At 44.1% G+C, this 27,828-nt stretch overlaps 1 protein-coding gene across 1 annotated transcript in view; it reads left to right on the plus strand.

Moving 5' to 3' along the window:
* Positions 1 to 27,828, plus strand: part of LOC116820524 (disintegrin and metalloproteinase domain-containing protein 20-like) — a 174,012-nt gene that overhangs the window by 81,107 nt on the left and 65,077 nt on the right. The window contains 3 exon segments of the mRNA XM_075066834.1: positions 8,746 to 8,920; positions 19,189 to 19,278; positions 23,674 to 23,866. Of these exon segments, the coding sequence (XP_074922935.1) occupies positions 8,746 to 8,920; positions 19,189 to 19,278; positions 23,674 to 23,866 (458 nt within the window).

Here is a 27,828-nt window from a genome sequence, read left to right on the forward strand (position 1 = left end):
CCCTGACAACTGCGAGGCGAGGAGAACAAAAAAATATCTCCTAGCCACAGTATATCCAGAATTCCTGTCTCTCGATACACTGCACCCAACTCCATCGTGGGGACATCATGTCAACTCATCACAGCGAGAGCACCGAGTCAAGGGCTTCTCCCCTAGTCAACAAACTTAGAAACTTGACAGGCCAGTCAGCTCACACATCAGTCCCTGAAAATCACTGGAGCCGGATCCTTAAGGAATCAATATTTGAAGCATTAGAGAGGAGGAGGAAACGTGATCACGGAACAGTCCAGCATGGCATTCAACCAAGGGCAAGGTCCTGACTAACTAATTGCTCTTCTATGGATGAGATAACTGGCTCTATAGATGAGGGGAAAGCATGGATGTGGTATTCCTTGACTTTAGAAAAGCTTTTATGTCTCCCAACGTATTCTTGCCAGACAAGTGAAAGGAAATATACGGTGGATTAAGGACGTATAATGTGGTAGAAGCTGGCTAGATCGCCGGCTCAGTGGCTAGTTGATCAATGCTTTCATGTCTAATTGGCAGCTGGTATCAATGCGGAATCCCAAGGTTGTCCGGGGTGGTTTGGTTCCATATCTTCATAATGATCTGGAGGGTGCATGGACTTCACCTCAGACCATTTTGAGATGATGCTAAACATAGGGAGGAGTAGTAGATAGCTGGAGAGATAGAAATAGGATATAAGAGGGTACACTAGAAAATTAGAGATTGGGCCAAAAGAAAACCTGATGAGGTTCAAGCAAGGACAAGTGCAAGAGTCCCTGCACTAGAATGAAGAATCGCCTGCCACTGCTAACAAGCCCAGGGACCGGAAATGGCTAGGCACATTCTGCATCGAAAGGACCTAGGGGGGTTACAGTATAGGCAAACGAAGCTGGATAGATCAACCAGTGTGCCCTGTTGCCCGAAGGTAATGGCATTTGGGCTGTATAAGTAGGGGCATGCCAGCTGATCGAGGACGTAATCATTCCTCTATCAACATCGAGTGAGGGCTCAGCGGGAGTAACTGGTGTCCAGTTTTGGCCCCAGCATAACAAGAAGATGTGGAAAAACTGAAAGAGTCCAGCAGAGGCACAAAAAATGGGATATAGGCGGGGTGAGCACATATATGAGGAGCGGCCTGAGACGAACAGTGGGATTTGTTTGGTCGCAGAAAGAGAAAAAAATGAGGGGGGATTGAATATTGATAACTGCTTTCAACTACCTGAAAGGGGATTCCAAAGAGGTTGGATCTAGACTGTTCTCAGTGGTAGCAGATGACAGAACAAGGTCTCAAGTTGCAGTCGGGGAGGTTTAGGCTGGATATTAGGAACAACTATTTCACTAGGAGCGTGGTGAAGCACTGAAATGGGTTACCTAGGGAGGTGGTGGCATCTCCTTCCTTAGAGGTTTTTAAGATCAGGCTTGAAAAAGCCCTGGCTGGGATGATTTAGTTGGGAACTGGTCCTTCTTTGAGCAGGGGGTTGGACAATATGATCTCTTGAGGTCCCTTCCAAAACCCTGATATTCTATCATTCTGTGAAGTGCCTTGTTTTATTCAGTAGAAAAGTGTTCTCCTCAGGCATACTACAATTTTGTATTGCCAATTACCAGGCCCTCACAGCGAAATACAATTACATAAATTACTTGAAGCTGAATGACTTTATTGAAAAGATGCCAGAAGCACATTGTGACTCATTCAAGGCCATTATTCAGGAGGGTCAATTAGTAGTTAAGACATCACTGCAATCTCCTCTCAACATGGCCAAAATGGCAGCTAGGTCCATTTCCTTTGCGGGTATGAAGCTCTTCGCCGAGAAGACTGATGCCTCCCTTCACACCCTGAAAGAGTCCAGCGTTACTATGAGGTCACTGGGTGTCTCTGCACTGAGACAAAAGAGATGACTTAGTCCCCAATCCCAGCACAGACCACAGACTTCTCAGTACCAAACTCAGTGCCACCAAGAGCTGAAAAGAAAGGGAAATTCCCTAAACGCAAACCACCTGGCGCACAACCTTCATTGCAGCTCTCTGCGTCTAAGCACCATTTCTGATGGGCAGGTCAAGGCACTGTTAGACCACTCCCCTCAATTGACACAGCCAACCATTGTTCCACACCCATTTGTCCACCGATTGGCAGCATTCTGCAGTGCCTGGGAACACATATCATCAGACTGATGTGTCCTACCGATCATTCTAACCAGGTACTCCATCCATTTTACGTACCTACTCCCTCCACAATCCCTCTTCAGGGACCGTTCTCATGAGCGCTTACTAGGCTCAATAACTCCTCAACAACAAGACCTGCAGAGAAAGAAGTTTTAAGTGTAAACCACCTCCTCCTCCTACCTCTGCTTCAATGCCAGTTCCCGGATGCCAGACTCACTCTCTTTTTCCTTTATTTGCAAACTGCCTTTCCTATTTCCTCAGTGCTTCGTCCCATATTACCATGTATCATTGGGCATTGAGCATGACAGTAGTCGAGTACACCCTACAAATTATTTCTACCCCTCCTACTTACCCTCCCTTCCTGTCCCTCTTCAGGCACTCCGCTTCTGGTCCAGGAGGTTCAATCTCTCTTTCAGGTAGGAGCCATAGAGGAGGTACCACAAAATTTAAGAGGGAAGGTTTTCTACTCCCATTATTTCCTAATCCCCAAAACCAAGAGAGGACTCCCACCTATTTTACACCTGTCTCAGTTCAACAACTATCTAAAAAAATTAAGTTTCACATGGTAACCTTGACATGCATTATTTCCTCTTGGGGTGCTGGAGATCAGTACACCGTCCTCAGTTTAAGAGATGCCCACTTTCATGTGTCGATATACCAAGAACACAGAAAGTTCCTCAGATTTGTAATAAATCATTCTCATTACCAGTTCACAGTGCTTCCATTCGGCCTATCTGCAGCTCCTTGAGTGTTAACAGAACATGTCTTCATGGTAGAAGTGTTCTTTAGGAGACTAGGAGTGCAAGTCTACCTTTAAATGAATATCTGGCAAGTCAAGGGCTGTCCAAAGCTTAGGTTATATCCAGTGTTCATCTCATTCAGTCAGCCTTCAAGACCTTAGGACTACTGATCAATGCAGAGAAGTCTATCCTTTGTCTAGTAGAGAGGATGAATTTTATAGGGGCTATATTGGACTCTACCCAGGCCAAAGAGTCAAGTTCTCAGTCTATTGAATCTCTCATGAGATTCCTCGAGATTCATTGGATCACAGCAGCTGAAAACTGTATGAAGCTGTTAGAAAACATAGCCTTATACAGTTATGTAGTACCACATGGGAGGTGGCACCTCAGACCCCTTCAGATGTGGTCGGCCTCAGTGTACTCTCCAAGCTGTCTGCATCTGGATCTTGTGCTTATGGTACCTTCACAGGTTCTAATTTTGCTGAATTAGTGGTTGAATCCTCTCAAGATTTGTGTGGGCGTTCCCCTCCTCTGCCTTCAACCATTGGTAATTCTGGTCTCAGATGTGGCTCTAGGGTGGTGAGCTCACCTTGTGCCACTCTGACCTCAGGGTCTTGGTCCTCAGTAGAGCTTTCTCTTCATATCAATTTCAGATAGTTCAAAGTGATTCATCTTGCCTGTCAGGTTTCCCTACCTCATGCCAGAGGGAGAAACCTGTTTGTCCTTATGGACAACATCATAGCTGTGTTTTACCTCAACAGACAGGGAGGAACTCAGTCATCCCTCCTGTGTCAGGAAGCAGTTCAGCTATGGGAATTTTGCATAGCCCTTTCAGTCAACCTTGAGGCCTCTTACCTTCCAGGGGTACAGAATAAGTTAGCAGATTTTATGACCAGGTCTTTCTCCAGGCACCACAAATAGTCTTCACCTGGATATAGCTATGTGCATTTTCCAGCAGTGGAGGATGCCACAAATTGACCTATTTATGAACAAATACAACAGAAAATGGCTCCAGTTCTTCTCTCTAAAAGGTCATAGCCTAGGTTCCATCACAAATGCCTTCCTGCTATCCTGGGACAGGAAATCTTTACTACGTTTTTCCCCCACTCCCACTCCCACACAGAGTGGTATTGCCAACTGGTTTCCAGTCTACTGGAGCTATCAGTGCAACTTCATTCAGCCTATTGCACCTGATTTGATCTCCAGGGCTTGGTCAATTGCCTCCACTAACCTGCATTCCTTCATGTACATGGCCTTGAGGCGCCATGTTAATCCCAGGCTGATTGCTGACAAGTTTGCCAGGCCTTACTAGGTTGCAGAAGCCCTCGACCAGGCCCCTACGTGTCAAAATTGAGAGGTTCTCTGTCTGGGCTTGCAACTGGTCTACGCTGACCATTTGTCCAGTCACAAATACCTGGACTATCTGCTGCACCGACACAAAGCATGTCACACAGCAGGCAGCACAAGTGGTGCTGCCAGCACCTTCTTTTCTTTAGGATTCAATGCTGACAAGCACATTGGCTTGTTAGCATTTCGCGGGCATTCAATTCAGAATGTCAATGTTCACATTGTTCGCGGGACTGCAGGGCCCCTTTTTCTCCTCTCTTTATTCTAAGAACATCAAGTAGTGTAGTCCACACGGGATCTAGCCGTATGCGGCCTATGTATCTTACGATGGACCAGGTCATCTTTAAACTGTGGGTCTTCTCGGGTGGCCTCAGACTGTTCAACTCGTGCAGGTCATGCAAAGTGGTGATATTGACCACAGAAAATCTTTCCAGTTTGCCTACCTGGCTATGGACTTCTGGCGAGTACACAGAAGATGAGAGAATGGCCAATACTGGTGCCCAAGGTTCCATCTCGGCTATTTCTGGCGGTCTATGACAAGCCCGACTACTGGATAGAGCTCCAGGTTCACATGCCGATCAGGAGTCAAAAGTCAGCTGGGCGATTGGAAGTCAGAAGCAGGAGACAATTTAATCAGCACCATGGTCAGGCCATTGTCAGGTATTGGGGCTCAGAGGAGAGATAAATGAAACAGGACCATAGATGCTACGATCAAGCTTGGGTGGGCAGTTAAGGCGCAAGGTCACGTCCAGACAGGAGGGCCCCCAGTTGTTCAGACACTCTCTTTTGTAGCTGGCTTCAGTAGGTTTCGCAGGCTTCATCAGCTGTTTCGGCCTCTGACCATAGGCCTTCAGGCAGAGCTTCACTCGGGACTGGCTTTTATGGGCCTAGGTTAGACGTTGACAGCAGGCGCTGGTGTGAGGATGGTCTGTTTGGCTTTACCTGTGGCTCCATTCAAGACCCACTGAGTCCAGTGCATGCGTGTTTTCGGGTGTGTTTGTTTTTTTTTTTATTAACATAGATATCCTTCTATTCATAGATGTGAGTGTACACTTCTTCTCCTTCTTCTAATGTGCCAAAGAAGGATTATTAAATGGCACGAAAGCATACTTAATGTGGAGATAGGTTGGGACAAATGAATGCGGTTTTAAAGGTAAATATACCCACCAACGCTGATATCCCTTCTTGAGGAAGGGGTAATTGATTTTTAGACAAAGAATGCAGTGATCTATTACTCAATTTCAGGAAGGCATTTGTACGTTCCCATGGACTTATTATTACATTGGCAAAGTGGTATCATATGAATTGAAAGGGGATAAGGAACTGGTAAAAGGGAACTACATGGGTATACTGAAGGCGAACTGTCAGGTTAGAGGGAGGTTAATTACGGGTTCCCTAGGGATTGTTTTGGGACAATCTTATTTAATTTTTATTACTGACTTTGGCACAAGTGGGAAGTGCAATAAGGTTGTTAGTGACACAGCTGGGGATATTGCTCACAGAGCAGGACAGGTATCATACAAGAGTCGGAGACTGTGTAAGCGTGGGAATAGTAATAATGAAAATTTAAGAGTTGAATTTAAGGTCATGCGTTTTCGGATAATACAGGAATTATTGTTATAAGCTGGGGACACGTTGGAAATAACTGAGGAGGGAAGGCCCTTTGGTATTGGCTTGATCAGGATGATATGAGCGCCATGTGTATAGCCGTGAAAGAAAACTATGCGGTCTTGGGATCCTCGCGCAGTATTTCCAAAATAGAGTAGGAGGTTTTTGTTAGTTATACAAGGCCTGGTGGCCCCATCTGATACTGTGTGCAGTTCTGGTCTCCATGTTTAAGAAGGATCAATTCAAACTGGACGGGTCCAGAGAAGGCTACTAGGATGATCAAGGAATGGAACTGTCATATGCAGGAGGTCAGCAGCTTGGTTGTTATAGGGCCTAAACCAAAGACGCTGGGGGAGCTGTGATTCTTCTATAATATATCGCGGGAAATACAGGGAGGAGAGCAATATTTAAGTCCGTACAATGTGGACACAAGAAAATGCAGATTAACTAAGCATTGGGAAGGTAGCTCTGAATTAGACAAGATTTCTAATCATCAAAAAGGGAGTGAAGCTTCTGGACAGCCTTTCCACGGGTAGCAATGGGGCACAGACCTATCTGCTTCAGCCTAAGCTTCGATAAAGTTATGGAGGTGATTAATGGGGACGCCTATTTTGTGGGAATTAATTGGTCTTTGACTATTAGCAGTAAATATGCCCAATGGCCTGTGATGGGATGTTAGATGGGGTCGGATCTTAGTTACTACAGAGAATTCTTTCCTGGGTGTCTGGCTGGTGAGTCTTGCCCATATGCTCAGGGATTAGCTGATTGCCATATTTGGGGTCGAGAAGGAAATTTCCTCCAGGGCAGATTGGCAGAGAGTCTGGGGAGGTTTCGTCTTCCTCTGCAGCGTAGGGCACGGGTCACTTGCTGGAAGATTCCCTGCACCTTGAAGTCTTTAAACAATGATTTGAGGACTTCAGTGGCTCAGACATAGGTTTGATACAGGAGTAGGTGAGTGAAATTCTCCTGCCCTATGCTGCTGCATACACACGTTGTAGGCAACAGCTTACTGTTACTTTGCTTGTGTAGCCCAAGGTGTATGCTGAGTTGGGCCCTTTCTGCCTTCTACTCACCTCCAGCTGTGACTCCTGCCTTGGTTTCAGCCAGGCTTCCCCAGCAATGCCCCAGGTTGACCCACTCTACTTCTCCTCCGATCTGTTCCTCTCCCTGACATGCCCTGCTCCTTACCAGGACATGTCCAAACAGAATGCCCCCTTATGGAATGTGAGTATGCGCAGATATGGAGAGCAGAACAAGGACCCATTAAAATAATTGTCCCTATATAGCCCTAACCCTAACCCTAACCCTAACCAGGTCTGTTGGACTTTATACCAGGGCTAAGTCAGCTTCTATGGCTTTTCCCAAACACGTTCCTCTTGTGAAAATTTGTAGAGCAACAACCTGGACTTCAATGCATACTTTCACTAAGTATTACTCATTAGACTTAGAGTCTATATCAGATGCAAAGTGTAGTATGGCTGTTCTGCAATCATTGTTCAGTTAGAACTCCATATCCCACCATCTTGGGTTACAGTTACTGCTTCTTTGTCTATCCCATGAGTGGGAGTATGCAGAGGCCCCGCAAAGAAATAATTAAGATTACTTTGGTGTAACTGGGGTTCTTTGAGATGGACTCTGCATATAGATACTCCCCGCCCATCTTTCCCCATTTCCTTGGAATTCTACTTGCCAAGGGACATGGGATGTGGGGGAAGAAATTGAGGTGGCTGGAGAGCCACACCCTTTTATATCCTTACCATGGAACGTTAAATGTCTGCTAAAGAAGTGTGTGAGTTCTCCAGTGGGCATTGCTAACTTGGGTTCCACCGATCAGAGCATCCCATGAGTGTGAATATGCAGAATCCATCTCGAAGAACTCTGATTGCAGGTAAGTAACCTTCATTTTTCTAAGATTACCTTTCATAGGCCCTTGCTAGGACATCTCTCCCCCGCCTAGTTCTCTAAAGCCACAATGTCTGGTTCTTTCTGACCATTCTTCTCCCTCCTAGCCCCTGCTGGGAGAGAGGATATTCCTTTCAAAACAGCTTTGTCTATCATCATGTTAGAAACAGGATGCACAAGAAAGAACTTCTCACCTGGGAATTTTTTTCTGTGAACCAAGTCCAAAACTACACATCCCCCTCACTTCAGTTACTGGCTAACCTAAGCTGAAGTTATAGTTTTGCTAAACTTTGACTGGAGAATAACTGAGAGGAGTCAGTGGAAAAAGTTGGAAAATTCTCAACTACTACTGGTAGACTCTAAGTTGATTTACAGATACTGGAAGACTACCTATCTGGTCTGTACTGATGGAATCAGTCTGCAGGAAAGAATGACCCAGGTATGGAATTCTTTTTTTTAAATTGGGATTCATTATAAAATCATAAGTATTTTTATTCATTTAAATTTTAACTTGTTGACCAGAGAATATTCCATTGAAAATGTAATACAGGTTAATTTGGTTTTACAGTATATACATTTTTAATGAACAGTGTTATTCCTGAGCTAAGCACAGTTAATCTGATTTTATATCTAAGTGCATAGTCAGTTGGTCTCCATTCTATGTTGTGTGTTAGAGAAGTTCATTTAATTTTAAATCAGATCTTCACATTTTATCTGGGTGAATGGCTTGAAGGTAATACATGTTTCCACTTCAAGAAGAATGTTGTTTAGGTTACAAAGTCAAGCACTTAAAAATTAGGAAAATGCCACATTTAAGATTCCCATCATATCTTTGTGCATCCATCTTGTGTGCTGAATGAAGCTATTAGTTCCATTTTCTATTGTTTGAATTTGTCTAGCTTCAATTTTCAGCCATTGGATTTTGATATATTGACAGATTAAAGTGTTCTCTAGTATTAGATATTTTCTCCCTGTGCAGGCGGATAATGTGCACAGAGTTCAGTAACTGCTCCAGAGCATTCTATTTTGACACGATAAGAAAACCAGGAAAAACATGCCTGCTTAACATACCAGAAAAGAAAATATTTGGAACACAGACGTGTGGTAATGGTGTACTAGAAGATGAGGAGGAATGTGACTGTGGTATGGATGAGGTTAGTAATTAAATACTTTAGCTTCATGCACATTTTACAGAAGTTTTGTTAAGTTTGTTTTATCCAACTTCAAAGCTATTCTGTGAGACACACGGTTTTACGATGGAAGTGCTGTTCATGGTTCCATAGTTAAGACTAAGAGTTGAGTTTTGCATTTAAAATAGGATTCAACTATTTTGTTATTATGTCTGAAGAACACATCTTATGCACATCAGAATTACAGCTTTGAGTACAAAGAAAATTACTCCTTGAGTACACAATACATTTTATGAGGATATTTAAAAAAAAACAGGAATTCATTTCCCCCTTCTGTTTAATTAATCCATAAACTCAGGGATCACACCGTATGACTGGAGAATGGCTTAATATAGTACCTATTTTTAAGAAAGGAAAAAAGCAATCCAGGAAATTGCAGGCCTGTTAGAATGACCTCAATTGTATGCAAGATCTTGTAACAAATTTTGATAGTGAAAGTAGTTAAGTACATAGAGGTAAACAGCAATTAGGGTAAAATACAACTTGGTTTTATAAAAGGTAGATCATGCCAGAGCAACCTGATCTCTTTCTTTGTGAAGATTACTGATTTTTTAAGACAAAAGAAGTGCAGTAGATTAAATCTACTTCAATTTCAGTAATGCATTTTATTCAGTTACACATGAGAAATTATTAGATAAATTGGAGAAGATGGGGATTAATATGAGAATTCAAGGGTGGATAAGGAACTGGTGAAAGGGGAGACTGCAACACATCATATTGAAAGAGTAACCATCAGGCTAGAGGGAGGCTACTGGTGGAGTTCCAGGGGGATCGGTCTTGGGGCCAATCTGATTTAACATTTTTATTGGCACAAAAAGTGGAAGTGTGCTAATAAAATTCGCAGCTGACACAAAGTCAGAAGGCCAATATGGAGGAGGACCAGAATATCATACAAGAAGATCTTGATCACCTTGAAAATGGACTAATAGAAATGGGATGAAATTTAATAGTGCAAAGTGCAAGGTCATGCACTTGAGGACTAAGAATAAGAATTTTTTTTAAAAAGCTGGGGACTTAACAGTTGGAAACAACAAAGGAGGAGAAAGTCTTGGGTGTATTGGTTGATCACAGGATGACTATGAATCGCCAGTGTGATTCATCTGTGAAAAAGGCTAATATGCTCCTAGGATGCGTCAGGTGAGGTGTTTCCTGTAGAGACAGGGAAGTGTTAGTACCATTCTTCAAGGCACTGGTGAGACCTCATCTGGAATACTGTATGTAATTCTGGTCTCCCGTTTTAAAGAAAGATGAAATCAAACTGGAACAAGTGCAGAGAAGGACTATTAGGATGATCAGAAGAATGGAAAACCTACCTTATGAGAAGAGACTGAAAGAGCTTAGCCTAAGCAAGAGAAGGCTAAGAAAGAGATAGCTTAACCAAGAGAAGGCCTAACCAAGAGCAGGCTTAGCCTAACCAAGAGAAGGCTGAGAGGAGATTTCATTGCTCTCTGTAAATACATAAGAAGGATAAATACTAGGGAGAGGAGTCATTTAATTTAAGCGCCAATGTGGACATAAGAACAAACGGATATAACTGTCCATCAACAAGTTTAGGCTTGAAATGGGATGGTGGTTTCTTACCATTAGAGGAGTGAAGTTCTGGAACATCCTTTCAAAGGGAACAATAGGGGCAAAAAACCTAACTGGTTTCAAGATTGAGCTTGATATGTTTATGGAGGGGGTTGGTATGATGAGACGGTCTACATTGGAATGTAGCCAATCTGTGACTGGAAGTAGCAAATATCTCTAACACCCCATGATGAGACAAAGATGGGGAGGTATCTGAGTTACTAGAGAGAATACTTTCCCTGGTGTCTAGCTGTTTGGTTTTCTGCAATGCTAAAGGTCCAAATGACCGCCATATTCGTGGTCAGGAAGGAATTTTCCCCCAAGTCAGATTGGCAGAGACTCGGGGTGGGGGGAGTTTGCCTTCCATTGCAGCATGAGGTATGGGGCACTTGCAGGTTTAAACTAGAGGAAACGGTGGATTCTCTGTAACGTTAAGTCTTTAAATCATGATGATTTGAGGACTTCAGTAACTCAACCAGAGGTTATGGGTCTGTTATAAGAGTGGGTGGGCAAGGTTCTGTGGCCTGCAATGTATGTCCAGACTAGATGAGCATGATGTTCCTTTTTGGCCTTCAAATGTATCAGTTTGAGCCCAATACTGATCATAAGGCCTACAACTTCCATTCAAATCAACAGAAGTCATGTATAATGAGGCACCACTTTGTGTGCATTTCTTGTGTGAATTGTACTGTATGTATTACTTGCCTACAAACAGGATGAAGCCATTTGTATACAAACCTAGCCTCATCCTCTATGGCCACAGAGAGCCCTTTTGCAAGAGGCCTGTGTGCTTCCACTGGTAAAGGGAGGGTGCAACAGAGGTGGGGGATTGTGCAAAGGGTGTGCAATGCACAAGCCCCCTTCAATCTCTTTACTTCAGCCATTGTGATATAGCTTTTGTGGAACAAAGAACTGGAAGTCATTGAGTCCAGTGCCCTGTTATCGCTGCCAACCCCTTCATATAATCCCATCAAGTTCCATCTTAAAATTATCAGAGGGATAGCCATGTTAGTCTGGATCTGTAAAACCAGCAAAGAGTCCTGCGGCACTTTATAGACTAACAGACGTATTGGAGCATGAGCTTTCTTGGGTGAATACCCAACCCACTTCGTCGGATGCACTCATGAAAGCTCATGCTCCAATACATCTGTTAGTCTACAAGGTGCCACACGACTCTTTGCTGATCTTAAAACTAGTTAGTTTGCCCCCTAGTGGAAAGCTGTTCCAGAACTTCACACCTCTGATGGTTACTTCTAATTTCCAGCCTGATTTTATTTATGGCCAGTTCATTGTCCTGGGTAGGCTGGCTTCTTTCCTCTTTATGTATCTTCAGAGTGCATGCCAGACTTACTCGGTCCTAGTGTTCAAAATTGGATTTCCTAACACTTGTTAATGTCAATGCTCAAGTCTTGTACACAGTAGTCAAGTCTCAAGAAATACTGATGGGTTAGCCATGCACTCAGAAGGAACTGATAGTTTTTTCTTCTGCTTCTTCCGCTCCACCCCCCTAGTAGCACCAAACGTGGACCCCAGTAGGAGTGGTCAGAAGTACTGTCCCCTTACTTCTTCTTTGAATGCTGTCCCTGTGGGTGCGCCACTTCAGGTGTTGGTGCACCCCGGCAGCATCGATCAAAGATTTGTGGTAGCAATGTCCATGCATTAGGCCATCCTCAGCTGAAGATGGAGCTCTGGGGCAGTGTTCGTCACTCTTGCCAAACCTTTAGAAAAATAAGTTTCAGTAGTTAGTCAGTCATTTAAAAAGTTATAGTTAATGCTGGTGCTAGTTTTCTTTAAAAAAAAACAACCATTTACTTTTCACAGTTCTACCCTCCCTGTAGTTTCCCCTCACTGGGGTTGGATAACCATTAGAGATGCCTGGCTCCCCAGGCTTTAAGCGATGCTGCTCTTTCCATGGAGCAATGCCCATTTCTGATGAGCACTCTTTGTGTGTCCAATGTCTCAGGGAAGCACATATCCCGCAAAAACGTCCCTACTGCAGTAATCTGAAAGCAAGAGCCTGATGTGACCAGGATCTCTGCTTGAAAATGATACTGATGTAGAAATCTCTCCAACCAGAGGCAGGCCAATGGACGTCTTGGCAGGGACAGGAGACGTGTTCCTCTAAAAGACTGAGGAAGAGGGCACAGATGTCTCCACAGAGAGCGCCACAGAAACATAGGTGGGCTCTCCCCATTGGCACCGATGGTACCATCATCAGAACCGCCAGAAATCTACTGCAACAGAGCGATTTGTCTGTCTTGTTGGCACTGGAGTCCCTACTATTTGGTAAAAAGAACAGGAGTACTCGTGACACCTTAGAGACTAACAAATTTATTTGAGCATAAGCTTTCATGGGCTACAGCCCACTTCATCAGACACATAGAATGGAACATATACCTCAGCCATTACACACATTGAATCTATTTCGCCCATGTTAAGTATCTTGTCAAACTGTCTTAAATGGGCTATCTTGATTATCACTATAAAAGTTTTTTTTTCTCCTGCTGGCAACAGTTCATCTTAATTAATTAGCCTCTTAGAGTTGGTTGGGCAACTCCCACCTTTTCATGTTCTCTCTCGCTCTCTCTCTCTCTATATATATATATATCCTCACTATATGTTTCATTATAGTTAAGTTATAGCTTACCTGTCATAACACTGTACTCTCGTTCACTGAAGACGATGATGTGCAGGAACCATACACTTTCTTACCACATCACTCATCACCAAAAGAGCAACGACCATCCTGGATCCAGATGGAGTCCAAATGCCCTCACAACGAGATAGCTCAACTGTGGTACAGATTGCTGTGGATGTATCCACTGATAGCCTTCCCAATGCAATGGGCCCAAGCCTAGGCAATTTACCAGGACTCCCGCTCCAGGCCACCCACGGCTCATAGAAGCGAGCTGACATTTAATCCCACATCTCCCATCCTACGGTCAACGGAGGCTCAGGATGTTGGGGATAACACAGAAACAGGCACAGATCGGGAAATGACATCTCCAGCTCACAATTCTTCCTTCTCCTGAGATGAGGCAATTATGCCACCGCTGCCTAACTTGCTGGATGACTTCAAACAGTTCCAGGAACTGTTTAACTGGGTCGCCCAAAGCCAGGACATCCTGTTGAAGGAAGTGCAGACAAACCAGCACAAGCTGGAACAAATTCTACAACCTTCATCTGCTTGCAAAAGCACTCTGCTCATCAATGATGTGATTTTGAAACCAGCAGAGACAATCTGGCAGACACCAGCCTCAATTCCGCCAACATGCAAAAGGATGGATAAGAAGTATTCTTTCCTGCCAAAGGGGTGGACTTCCTCTTCTCACACCCACCTCCCAACTCCTTGGTGGTCAACACAGATAATCAACATGACAAACAACAACAGTTTTGATCAACTGAACAAGATAAGGAACACAAGAGGCTCAATCACTTCAGGCAAAAAGCTTACTCCTCGGCGACATTTCAGTTCCAAGTCACCAACTATTCACTCTTGTTGGCTAAATATGATTATGATAACTATGGCAAACTTAGCTCATTCATGGTGGGGCTCCCCAAGGAGAAAAAAATCACAATTTCAGGCCATTGTAAATGAGGATCAACTCATAGCTGTCTCAGAACAATGGTTGCACTCTTCACCCAAATCTGGAGAAACTCTACCTTCAGGTGTGGCTCCTTTGTGGTTTGATTGTGGCAAAGTAGCCTGCTTGGAACAAGTTAAACACATATTACTAAACAGCAGGAAAGTGACCATGGATAATAACTTCCTTCAAACATGGAAGAGATTCTCTGCCTAGTGTGAAGAAAAATATGTGATGGCCTCCACAGCGCTACTACCATTAGTGTCGGAATACCTACTGGAGCTCATTGGGTTTAGCAATGAGCTCAATCAAAGTCTATCTCGCGGTCATTTCAGCATTCCATCATGAGATTGATGGGACCTCAGTCTTCGCAAACTCCATTATTAGCACTTCCTCACGGGTCTCCAGAAATTCGCCAACCTACTTCAGCCTGGGACCTCAATCTGGTATTGAAGTGCCTCACAAGACTGCCATTTGAACCATTAGCCACCTGTTTCCTACTACATTTATCCATGGAAGTGGCCTTTTTGGTTCCTATTACATATGCCAGATGGGTGAATGAGATAGGGGCTGTCATGGCCAATCCTCCCTACACAATATTCCTCAAAGACAAGGTCATGCTACGTCCGCACCCAAACTTTTTACCAAAGGTAACATCTTGCTTTCGTGTGAACCAACCAATCCATCTTCCTACTGTTCTGTCGCAAGCCTCATGGGACTCCAACAGAGCCTGGCTTCCATTCATTGGATGCCAGGCAAGCGTTATCATTTTACCTGGAAAAGACCAAATCTTTCTGGAAATCTCCTAGACTTTTCGTTTCCACTACCGAGTGTCTGAAAGGCTGTGCAATATCCACTCAGAGACTGTCTAAATGGATTTCCATGTGCATTCAACATTGCTATCGTATTCTGAACACAGACCCCCCTACGCACATCAGAGAGCAGTCCATACAATCAGTTTCTACCTCGATAGTATTCCTCAACAATGTTCTGATATTAGAGATTTGTAGGGTGGCCACTTAGGCTTCTGTCCGCACATTCTTTGAACACTATGCAATCACTCAAGACTCCAGGGCTGATGCCATAGTTGGCCTAACCTTACTCACCTCTATGACTCAAATGAACCCAAAGTCCTTCTTGCCTTCTGAGGGGCACTTCTCTACAATCACCTGAAGTGGAGCACCCACAGGAACAGCACTCAAAGAAGGAGAGGGTTACTTACCTTGTACTATAACTGAGATTCTTCAAGATGTGTGTCCTTATGGGTACTCCACTACCCACTCTCCTCCTCTCTACTTTGGAGTTTGCAGTAAGGATTCTGCGGTAGAGAAGGAACTGCACTGTTCAGGTCGTGCATGCACTAGATGCGGCACCAATGGCACTGTGAGATGCCAGCTGCATACTTGCAACCCCAGTGGATACTGCTACCATAAATCTCTGATCAGATGTCAGTGTATTGAAGTGGAGCACTCCCAGGGACACACATCTCAAAGAACCTCAGAACTGCACAAGGTAAGTAACTCTCTTCTGATGCAAACGACTATTATTCTGATCATAGGGCTCTGGGCCTCTCAATGAAAGTCAATCCTGATTTGAGAAGGTCCCTTATATGATGAGTGAAACTCTTCACCCAAGAGTCTACATCAGTGAATATGAGCAACCAGTACAGTTACATTGTCAGAGTGGAGTGGTTCCCAAAGGAGCAGTTGACAAGAGTAAGGCCTGTAGAACTTGCTGCTGGACTCAGCCAAAGGGAATCAACTCTGCAATTGTGAACCTGGTGGGCTCTTGAATCTTGTTCCCCTGCCTGCTGATCTGGTTTCTCTGAACCAAACTATACTTCCCCTAATTTCAGCAAACCATAGTACTTCAGGACTGCCTCGTGATATGCTTGTCCACCCAGAAATCTTTCTGTTTCTGACTGAGATATTGTTCACACACTCGTCTTACAATCCATGTCCAGCTCCTTATAACTACTCTGAATACCATAGCAAATAGGTTGAATTCTGGCTTTAAGTGCAAAGTGGAACTCAACCTAAATTATGAAGTCATTGCCAGCACCCCCGTATTAGATGTGTTGTACTAATTTAGATGGAATATATGAGTCCAAAGAGTCAAAGTTGTTAACATAACCCAGTCCCTGTCCAATATTAACCAGTGTTAAACAAGGTTTGGTATACAGACACCACAACCTACTTAGTATCGTGGCAAGCACCCAAATCCATTTAACCTATTATTAAAGATGCAGTAGAAAAGGAAAAACAGTTCAAGCATTTGAAATGTAAGGTCTTAAATAAGGCTTTTATTTTAACAATATCCCTTATTCTTTTTCCTTAACTGGATAGAGATTTTAGAAGGAAAAGAACCTCATTTTGCAGTGTTTTAGATGGTGTCAAAGATGGTAATAGATATTCTTTAGATGGTGTCAAAGAGGAAGGTCAGTTGAAATGGTCCAGAACTGTTGTTTTAGCATTTTTTCTTGAAGTCCAATCCTGACTAACTAAGGCAATCACACAAAACAAGATAGAAAATAACAGCAAAGATAGAAATTGCAACTTCTATTTCTTATGCTGACTCTTACTTACAACCTTATTATTGGAGAAATACAGGCACAGCACACGGTCTTATCAGCCACTCTGAGATCTGACAAACTTGTACCAACATTGGGCTATTTAGGGCATTGCTTTTAGCTGCCTTTCTGCTCACAGGTTTACAGCCATGTTACAAAATATATAGTCTTGGCCAGCTAAGCCAGGCTGTTATTAAACAGAAGGAAAAAGAAGAGCAATGGAAAAGAGAAGAAACAAGGTGGGAAAGGAAGAGGACAAACTGGGGAAGATTAGGGGTGGGAGTGAAGAAAGATGAAGTATCACATCCAAGCTGGGTTCAGGATTTAGCCAGAGCATGTGGAGGTTGCAGTGCCCTTCTGGGTTCCTTTCTGTGGCCTACGTTGGTCAGTGGTATCAGTAAAACCCTCTTGGTTTAATTTAATTCACTCTATGTCCATCTTACGTCTTTTCTTAAACAATTTCATGTAACAAGTCATTGTGACAATTTATAAACCTTCACTTTCTTTGAGGACTTATTTCCCCTTTGGTGAACAGCTGACATATATCCTCTCTATCTGGTACTATTCTCTTCTTGTTTCTTTTAGACTTAGAGTTAAAAGAGTTTAGTCTTTTCTTCCTGGGAATTGCAAAACCAAGAGATACACTCTTGTTTGTGGTAATTATTATATAGCATCACTTCAAAGCCTAAATCATTTAGGACTTGTCTCTACTTGAAATGCAAGGGTGCCACATATACAGCACTGCAGTTCTGCCTACATCACGGTGTTGTATACATCAGGGATGATTTCAGCTTAAATATGTAACACAGGGGTATGGATTTTTCACACACAAGAGTGACTTAGCTGGGTCAACCCAACTTTTTAGTGTAGACCAGGTCTTATACTATCATACACCATAATCTACTTACATGGGAAGCTTCTGGGTCTAGGGACATCAAGCTCAGCTTTCTTCAGCCTCTTCAGGTTCTCTTCTCAAGAGTTCTACTAATGTTTCCTCATTTAGTCCATTCTGTAGGCAAGTCTAACCTGTGACTGTCCTGTGACAGTTACCAGATCTCCCTCTTTCAAGATCCACTTTCCAACTGTCACCTTGACCAACCCCTCCCGTGGTTCAACAGCTTGCGTAACTTCACTGGGGTCAGTGTGACATCAGTGCTAACTCAACCAATCACCACCCATTGTCTGAAGCTAATTTGCCTGCCACAATTCTATTGGTTATAATGACTCTGGTATGAGGAGTGACTGTACACATGTAGCTTTCTTGGCCAAATTCACAGCTCTTTAAAGATGTGGCTGCATACTAGCTTGGACATCAGTGCTTAAAAGACTCCCCACCTTGAAAGGCTGCCTTGGCACCACTCCCATTTTGGCAACAGAGCCAGGAGAACTAAGGCAGAAGTACAGGGGGTGCCCTTAAAGCACGGAGACATTGGGACTCAGGGACTATGCTATCCCTACACCTAATATCACATAGTACCAGTCTCACTAACACAACCCTGAAAACCAGTGAGTGAATTACAAATTCAGTGTTGTGTCAGAATCACAAGTACACTTTGGTTTCTTTGTGCTACTCTAGTGTATTGGTGAATCTACATTTAAAAGTTTACATTAAAATAAAACTATTTAATTTTGTTTTCACGTTTCTTAAAATCATTAGAAATATTACATGATTCTGTGGTACTTATGTGACCCACGTCACTGTAATGACTAGCACCTCTCCATCTTTTTAATGTATTTATACTCACAACACACCTGTGAGATAGTATTTCTCTATTGCCCCATTTTTACAGATAGGGAACTGAGGAAGAGAAAAACTTAATGACTTGTCCACACTCCAGCAGAGCAGGGAATTGAACCCAGTGTCCTTTGTCCCAGGCTTCTGGACCATCCTTCCTCTCTTGCTAGCATTCTCTTTGGATTCTTTGTGTAGCAGAAATAACAAATAATAATAATAATACTTTATAAAAATGCTATATAATTAGAACTATGGTTAGGTTGACCATATTTCCCAAAGGGAAAATGGGACACCATGTTGGGCTATCCTGAGCCGCCTCCTCCACCCTCCCCACACTGAGCTGACCTCAGCCACTCATCTGGGCCCTGCCTGCCCCTTGCATGAGGCTATGGCTGGGGCTAGCATTGTTGCTCGCTCAAGCCCTACCTCCTCCCCTGCGTGAGGCTGGCATCACCACTCACCCACTCCTGTAGATTCCTCTGCACCCCACTTTTTTGACAAAAGAGGGCATTTGTCCTGTTTGTTGGCAAGAACAAATGGGGAAAATGCCCACTTTTGCCAAAAAAGTTGAATTAGCTGGGACAGGGCTTAGAAAAGGGACTGTCCCGGCCAAAACAGGGCATATAACTATTTTGAGAAATGGGAGTTTGCCTCTCAGATTCATTGAGTTTTGTTACCCTTTGAAATCAAACAATAAATGGTAAGAGCTGTGTTATTACAGGAGAGTCCCACGCCAGATTTTTAAGGTGAGGTGCCATTCATTTTGTACTTGAAGGTGTGCCTACGGAGTGGTTGTTGCCTATCCAATTGTACAATAAAACCAGGTGCTGCCTGTATTTCTGGACTTTGCTGCAAAAACTGTCAGGTAAGAAAAACATATAGTAGGTTTTGTATTTTATGGTAAACTGAATGTTTAATGACTTTCTTTTAAAGTTAACACCAGTGGCAATGCTATTCATTTTCACAGTTTCCTTCTCAAGTATTAGATCTGCTAATCCCATGTAGATGTGTTGGGATTATAGCTGCGCAACTTGTTTTTAGAAAAATAGTTGCCTAATCCCTAACCCAAAACTATTCGTTACTTCATGTAGAGTTCACTGAATGATTTTGACCAAATCAAAATATCGAAATGTTTCAATGATATTCAAATCAAATGTTTTTGTTTTGACTTTAGGCATTTTGACAAAAGCAAAGGAGGAAAAATTTGCAAAAATTGTGGGGGTAGGGCTCCCTTATAACTATTAGCCCAATGGTTAGGATCCTCTCCTAGGATGTGGGAAGCTGATATACAATTCCCTGCCTTTGGCTGATGTGGAGAAGAGACTTAAACTTGGGTTTCCTATATTACAGGAGAGTGCCCTAGCCACTGGGATATGAGGTGTCAGTGTTTCTCAGTGTCACCTGTTGAAGCTGTTCCATTTTTAATAAATAATTAAGTAGTCATTGGAGTAGGGACTTGAACTTGGTTCCCCTACAACCTAGATAAATGCCCAAACTACCAGCCTAGAGAATCATTCTCACATTCCTTCCTAGGCCCAAAAACTATCCATTATCATTATGCATGACTGAATAGTCATTGGGCCAGGGAAAGCTTGACAATGATTCTATAACCTGGCAGTTATGCCACTCACCTAAGATAGCAGCTAAACCTGTCAGTGACAAACTGGTGAGAGAGTGAAAGAACCTGCCCATCAACATCCTCTCCAGAATGTTCTGGCTCCGTTGGCAATGCATGGCTCCAAGCCCTATCGGAATGTTTACTCTGCTTTTGGGAGTGAGCTTCCCAGCCTAGGTCATCAGACTTGCGCTAATAGTGTGTGCTCTAGTGTGCTGTGTAGACAGTGCTTTGATGTTGCAGCTTGGACTGGAGCTCAGACTCCAAACCTGGGGTGGGTGGAGTGGGCTTGAGAGCACAAGTTCCAGCCTGAGTCAAAATGTCAAAGCACCATCAACACAGCTAAAAATAGTGCACTAGCACAAGCCCTGCTAGCACAAGTGTGTGGACCTTAGCTGGGAGGCTCGCTCCCAAATGCTGTGTAGACATACCCTATGTGACTTCAAAACATCCCCAAATTGATATTTCCTCCAATATTATATTCCTACATGGACTTCTAATTTCTCTCTATTATCCTTGTCTTCCTTTGTCGTCTTCCTGGCATAGCCTGGAGCACCTTTATTTCCAGAGTCATCTGAGCCTGAGAAGAAAAGGAGAGCCAACTCTCCATCTCCCAGTACAAGACATTCTTATTCAGATGGAAAGAAGTTCTTCTGCTCCCTGTGGAGACCTCTCTGAGATTCCTCAAATCAACTGGAGAAGACTTATTTGACAGCCAGGCTTCCAACTAAGGGTTCTGCAATAAAGGTTAAAGTCACCTCCTCTAGACTCTACAAAAGCCTATGTCAATAGCAGAGAGTTCTTGTGCTATCACTGATGCAATAAACGTGGCATCTGCTGCCACAGGATCCAGTACAGTAGCAGAAAGTGCTTAGATTCAGCCCACCCTATAGATCAGTATCTTAATAGGTCAGGACATACGGGACTCAGCAGAGAAACTTCTTGGGATTGAAGAAAATCTCTACCATCCTTTCGTCCCTTTACTTCTGTATTCATGCCTAGGAGTCCTCTCAGAGCAATCCAGCTTCATCACATCACCTGATCCTTCCACCCCAGTTGCTCAGGAAAACTGGGGAAACATTCCAAAGCATATTTTCTGATAGATGTGTAGTGTTGGGCACACGGATAGGCCTTTTCCCCCAGTGCCCAGTGATTCAGAAATATTTGCCACAAGGCTGCATTTACTCAAAGATTCATGGAGTCATCTAGAATCAACATAGGAGGATGCATCCAGACTCTACAGATAAAACAAAACACATTTTTACAGATCTACTTTGCTGCTCCAGACCTGTCTTTCTTTTGGAAAACAGAAATGTCAGCCTCTCTCTCTGATTTCTCCTTGTGGATATCCAGCCAGATATCAGTTCAAGCACAACAAAGCTACAACAGAACTCTTCATCTGTTTCTGTCCAGCCCCTCCATGCCCTCCCCACTACCTCCTTTCTTGATCACTGGACAATACCATCATGTCTGTCCCTTAGGCCTGTGTCATAAACAGATAGCTAAGGGTTAATGGTTCTTTTACCTGTAAAGGGTTAACAAAGGAAACCAAACACCTGACCAGAGGACCAATCAGGAAACTGGATTTTTAAAAGCTCAGGGAGGGAATGTTTGGGTCTGTGTCTTTTGTCTGTCTCTCGGCTATGAGAGGGATTTTTCTATCTTTAAGCTTCTAATCTTCAGTTTCCAAGTTGTGAGTACAAAGGTAGAAAAAAATAGCTTTATTGTTTTTTTTGTATTTACATGTGTGTAGTTGCTGGAATGTTTTAAATTGTATTCTTTTTGAATAAGGCTGTTTTATTCATATTTTTTTTTTAAGCAATTGATCCCTGTATATTGTTACCTTATACAGAACCATTTTATGTGTTTTTCTTTCTTTTATATAAAGTTTTCTTGTAAAACCTGTTGGATTTTCTTTTCCTAAGTGAGGCTCTAGGGATAGAATCCTGTGCAGGATTACGGTCTCTCTCAGGAAAGACTGGAGGGAAAAAGAAGGAGGGGGAAGTAAATTGCCCTCTCTCAAAAAAAAAACTGGAGTTTTAAGTACAGTAATCTTCAGGATAACCCACGGAGGGAAGCCTGGGAGGAAGTAAGAGAAGACAAGGAGGAGGGTTATTTCCTTGTTGTAGATCAGGGCATCTGAGTCTTGGGTCCCCCAGGGAAGGTTTGGGGAGACCAGAGTAGCCAAACACTGGAATTTTTGGCTGATGTGCAGCGCTATAGGCTATCAGATCTAAGCTGGTAATTAAGCTTAGAGGATTTATGCTAGGCACCCACATTTTGGACGCTAATGTTCAGAATTGGGATTTATGCTTATGACACCTGTAACCTGGGTGCCATCTTTGGCTTAGACCTCTGTCTAGGACCTCAAATCCAGGCAGTTTGTAAACCTTACCAATTCTTTCTGCATAACATATCTAAGATATGGCCTTTCTTTTCCAATCACATATCTAAAACTCATCCTTGTTTCCATCATCTCAATTCGATTACTGCAACATCCGTTTCTCTGGTCTTGACAATGCAATCTTTGCCTACACATATTCTTTCAGAGTGCTGCTGCAAATTTCGTTTTCCTAGTCTGTCACTTTGATCATGTCACCTGCCTCTTTGCTTCCCTCCACTGACTCCCTCTTGTCTATCACATTTGTCTTCACCTAATTGTTTTTACCTTCAAGTCCCTTCATGGCCAATGCCCACCATATCATCTCTTGTTTGCTATTGAGCACTCAACGCTCAACTCCAATCTACCTGTGATGCCAGCCTCCATTACCCACTTGTTAAATTTTCAAACAAGGACTTCCTTGCTTTCTCCCATGCTGCCCCTCATGTTTGGGAGAAGCTCTCCATAAACATTGATTAAAACTAAGCAGTTACCCTCCAAAACCCATCTCAAATCTCTCCTTTTCCTTAATGCCTACCAAAAATTGACACTAGTTAGGCTTCCGATGAGCTGAGACCACTGCCTAACTAGCTGTCCAATACTGTCAAACTGTTTCGTTGTATGCTCCCACATCTATCTGTATCTATCATTTGTCTCTTGTCTTATACTTGGGTTCTGGCTCTTTGGAGCAGGGATTGTCTGGTTGTTCTGTGTTTGTACAGCACCAAGCACAATGGGGTCTGGTTCCTTGACTACAGCTCCTAGGTGCTACAGTAATACCACTTGTACTAAGTGCTCGTTCTGGAGAGGATCTAGATAGGTGGGTCCCATCTCCCTCTCCCCAGTGACTGACAGATCCAGCTTCTGAACACTGTGGGTGAAGTGTCCCCAGCTCTAGTCTCAGCAGACTCAATATGCTGGAAAAAATGAGTAGATGGGCAAAAACTATTTTTCCTTTCTTCTTTGTTATTGATTAAAAGCATGAAAAGTTTATCATCATTTGGGAGTGGAAAAAAATCACAAATATTTCGAATATTGGAGTTAGAGTGCACTCCTTAATAAACAGCACAAGGAGTATTTATGTTGCATCTTCCTCTTATCTGTGTTAAAATAAATGGCAAAGAAACTGTAAGTGGTTTTTTTCTTACCTGTTAGATGTTTGGGGACTTCTAAAACGAACATATTTTAAGAAGGTAAATGGTGGCTCATGAAATAGGCCTCCAGAGAGAAATCACATCCAGATCCTTGTATTCTTATTTTAACAGTTTCATAGACAAGGAAAAATATGCAGAGAAAGTATTGGTGAGTGTGACCTTCCTGAGTACTGCAATGGGACTTCAGAGTGGTGCCCAGAAGATGTATTTAAGCAAGATGGAACTCCATGCGGTGACAATGACTGTTGTTTCCAAGGGAGATGCCGTAACCACGAGAGACAGTGCAAAGCTATATTTGGCAAAGGCAAGACCTGCATTATTATTTAGAAAAACACACAACCACATCAATTAACTCTTACGAAATTGGCCAGTTCTTAAATGATACCTAATCCCAAGAGAGCAAACAGACTTTTTTGGCGAGGGGGCTCTGCACAAAGGGGAGAGAGTTTGTATGGTAGCTGAGACTGTCTGCAGTCTTGGTTGATCCTGCCTCACATCTGCTAGGAATCTGCCCTTCTCCCTGAGCTTCCCCTGTCTAATCAGTGGATTTTGCATCTCACGCCTACAGATAAGGTTATTCTGTAACACTAATCACTGAAATATCTAAACAGTCTCATTGTGTCCTACTTCCCCTGTTGGTGGATTCTGCATGCTTCCTCAGCTCAGGAAGCAATAGAAGAGGTTTGGAGTGGCTCCTAGCACACAAGACAGCTGACTTTTGGAAACAGGTGGTTTGGAAAGTTGGTGTAAATACCTCCTCAAGTGGTATGGGTGTCTTCTTTGGCTACAGAAGGTGCTAAGTGAGAGCTAATGAGATGGGAAGCATTTTAAAAAGGAAAGGGTGCTGAGACACGCAGGAAGAATGTAATCATTCTCAATATATACTTTGGTGTGATAGGGTGGACTAGATCCTGAGGCCCCTTGCTGGAGGCCTTGTGGCCCTGCCTTTTCCCTCCCCAGAAAAGAGCAGAGGAGAAGTCCTCCAGTCAGCCAATCAGAGGAGCTGCTGGAATGACCAATCAGGGGCCAGAAGGGCCATATAAACGGAAGCAGCAGAGGCAGAGCAGCCAGTTCCTTCTGGTAGGTCAAAGAGGGAGGACTGGGTGCCTGGAAGAGTAACAGAACCATGGACAGGTCAGTGCAGGCAAGCTGACACTAGGGGACTAAACCCAGAATCTAGCCAGATGGGAGGAGGTCTGTGATGGGCCCTGCTGTTCTGGTTGAAGACTGAGCCCAGGGAGGGCTGCCGAAAGGACAGCAATGGAAGGTACTGAGATGGCCCCTTGTTGGGCTCTTAAACAAGGCAGTACCTTTGGAGAGGAAACCTTGGTTCTATGTCCACATACCAGGGCCGTGAAAAAGAAGTGATGATTGTATAACCCGGAATGAGGGACTGTGTCTGACTGAAGGGCTGAGTCTCTGAAGACCTGCTGAAAGAACCATCAGCCAGGGAGGCACTCATGAGAAGCAGGTGCCATCCCATTGTAAGAACTGAAAGAAAAGCAGGCATACACCCAACCAGAAAGGGAGCACCTGTCAGATATGTGTGCTGCCCTGTTCAAAACTAAGTGATTGCAGGCATGTATCAAAACAGAGAGGGGGTGCTCATGAGAGGCAGGTCCTGATACCATTACATTTGTTCCGAAGGGTTAATATGCTGAACAGATGTGAAATTCCCAGTTTCTATGCATTTGGGTTGTTTGCAGTGCTCATTCACTATTTTTACTAGTTTATAGTCCTGAAGCACACTGCATTTGATTTTTTTTTAAATTGGATACTTTACTCCAGGGCCGGCTTTAGGCCGATTCAGCCGATTCCCCGGAATCGGGCCGTGCACCTTAAGCGCCTGTTAAATTTTTTTTACTTACCCTGGCTGTGGTCTGCTCCGGGATCTTCCATGGCCCCGCTCCCCTGACCAAAGCGCCGGCGGGAGCGCAGCTGCCCCACAGCCCAGCTCTCCCAGCTGGAGCCCCAGCCGGAGTGCGGCAAGCCCCACAGCCCCGCTCTCCCAGCTGGAGCCTCGGCTGGAGTGGGACAAGCTGCCCCGCAGTCCCTGCTGGAGCCCCAGCCAGAGCGGGGCAAGCCCCACCGCCCCGCTGTCCCGGCTGCAGCCTCGGCCGGAGTGGGACAAGCTGCCCTGCGGCCCTGGCTGGAGCCCCGGCCAGAGCGCGGGCTCCAAGTGCCTAGTGCCCGACTAGAGCCTCTGGCCAACCAGGGCGCAAGCCCAGCTGTCACGCATGACCCCGACACCACACTGAGGGGACAGAGAGTCCAACCCCACTCTCCGCGCCGAAAGCCCCCGCTGGAGCGCCAAACCTCCCGCCACACTCTCCTGGCTGGATCCTGGCCGGAGCGCAAGCCCCTACCACTGCAGCCACGCTATCAGCCGGCTGGAGCTCTGGGACCCTTTAAATACGCCCCCGCCCTGATAGCGGGAGCACTGGGGCTAGTTTATATAGGCCGGGGCTCCAGCTCCTTCTGTCACCCCTATCCTAAACTAGCCAACAACCGGACCCCCAGCCCCCAACTGCGTTGACTCGAGGCTCCCGCGCTATAAAGGTCAATGGGGTAAGCCGAAGGGGTCCCCCAAGCGCCTTTAATAACCCCAACACCATGGGATGCAGATCCGTTGGGGGTATTTAAAGGGCGGGCTCCAGCCCTCTGCTCACCCCTGTCACCTCCGAACCACTCCTTCCCCCCCCCTGCAACACAGCTCTGCCCCCTGCCCACAGCCTCCCTGCTAAACCCCTTCGTCTGTGCGCGACACCACCCTCCACAAGCAGCATACACTGTTGGCCCTCTGCTCAAAAGTCAGCCAGCCACACACACCTGCCCCCCCTAGCCCTGCCACAACCAGCAGCCCTGCCCACCCCCCCGCATCCCCTCCTGTCTCAGCCCATATGCCTGCTGCGATACACCCCCTGCTGAAGCCAGACAGTTCGCACTCCTACCTGTGTTCCAGCACTCACCCATCCCCTGCATCCTCCCCAACCTTGCCTGAAGAGCCCACCCCATCACACAACATGCCACCACCGCCCATACCATTGCACACCCTGCATCTAGACCTACCATCCCATACCACTACCGTGCCAATCAAAACCACCTCAATATCATGCAGATTAACACCCAAGGGTAGTAACCTTAGCACAACCTCGTTCAACAAGAGGGGGGCAGGAAGCAACGGGACAAAAAATAAAACACACACAATGAGCCAACACCCCAAGCGAGTGCAGGACACACAACGTGAACACTGGAGTCAGTAAATAGCAATCAACAGCAATATTGAAGCAATTACATATATACAAATTGTAAATATTTATATAGTTATCGGAAAGAAAATAATACATGGTAAGAAAATAAAAAGGTCCTTTTTTTTTACACTTTTTTTTTAATTTCACCCTGCACCAGGGCTTCGCCGAAAATGTTCGAATTGGGCCCCGCACTTCCTAAAGCTGCCCCTGCTTTACTCAACAGATATTGACTATATTAGACTGATGAAAAGGTGACAACCCTTGTTCTCAGGAATTAAATGACTCAACCTCCCAGCGTCTAATTACTAGTTATAAATATTTCCTTGCCTATTTTACACACCAAAGAAAAGATGAATGTTCTCAATTTTTAAATTTTGAGATTTTTTTCTTACTATGTTTATGGGTGCTTCCTGTTCTGGAGATTAGATTCCAAAGAGGAGGAGGAATGCTGTTTTCTCAAGCATCAGAGCCCTGTAGTTAACTTTTGAGGAGAATCAAATGATTGTGAGAATCTGGGGAATCAGACATGGGACTCAACTACTTCATTTCTGTTTGATTGTCAGGAATACAGGAAAGGAACATAATCTTTCATGTTCTCTCGTGAGGTGGCGCCTGATTACAGGGAATTATCTGTAATCTCTTGCTAAATCGAGCATTTCCTCAAAAAATCACTGTACTCAAGATATTCTATTTTAGAATTCTTCTTAGGATTAGACTAAAGGCAAAACCAGAACTGTCAGTCAGGATAAGATTTGATTCCCTTACCTATAGTTGCCTAGAAGTTCAGTTCTACTTCCAGGCAAACTAGAAGATAGTCTCCAGAACTTTTCCTTCACTCTTTGAAAAATTCCATGAATGCCTGCCCAGAGAAGCCAAAATAAACCTCTTAGCTGTTCAGACTGCTAAATATAAAAGTGACAGTTTTAGAAATGTCAAGACATAATAACCAAGAGCTAAATTCACTGGATCACCTTGTCCACCTGCTTATTGATCTCCTCAAAGAATTCTAGTGCAT

This window comes from Chelonoidis abingdonii, chromosome 1, assembly GCF_003597395.2.
Source record: "Chelonoidis abingdonii isolate Lonesome George chromosome 1, CheloAbing_2.0, whole genome shotgun sequence".
In the NCBI taxonomy this organism is placed as follows: domain Eukaryota; kingdom Metazoa; phylum Chordata; order Testudines; family Testudinidae; genus Chelonoidis; species Chelonoidis abingdonii.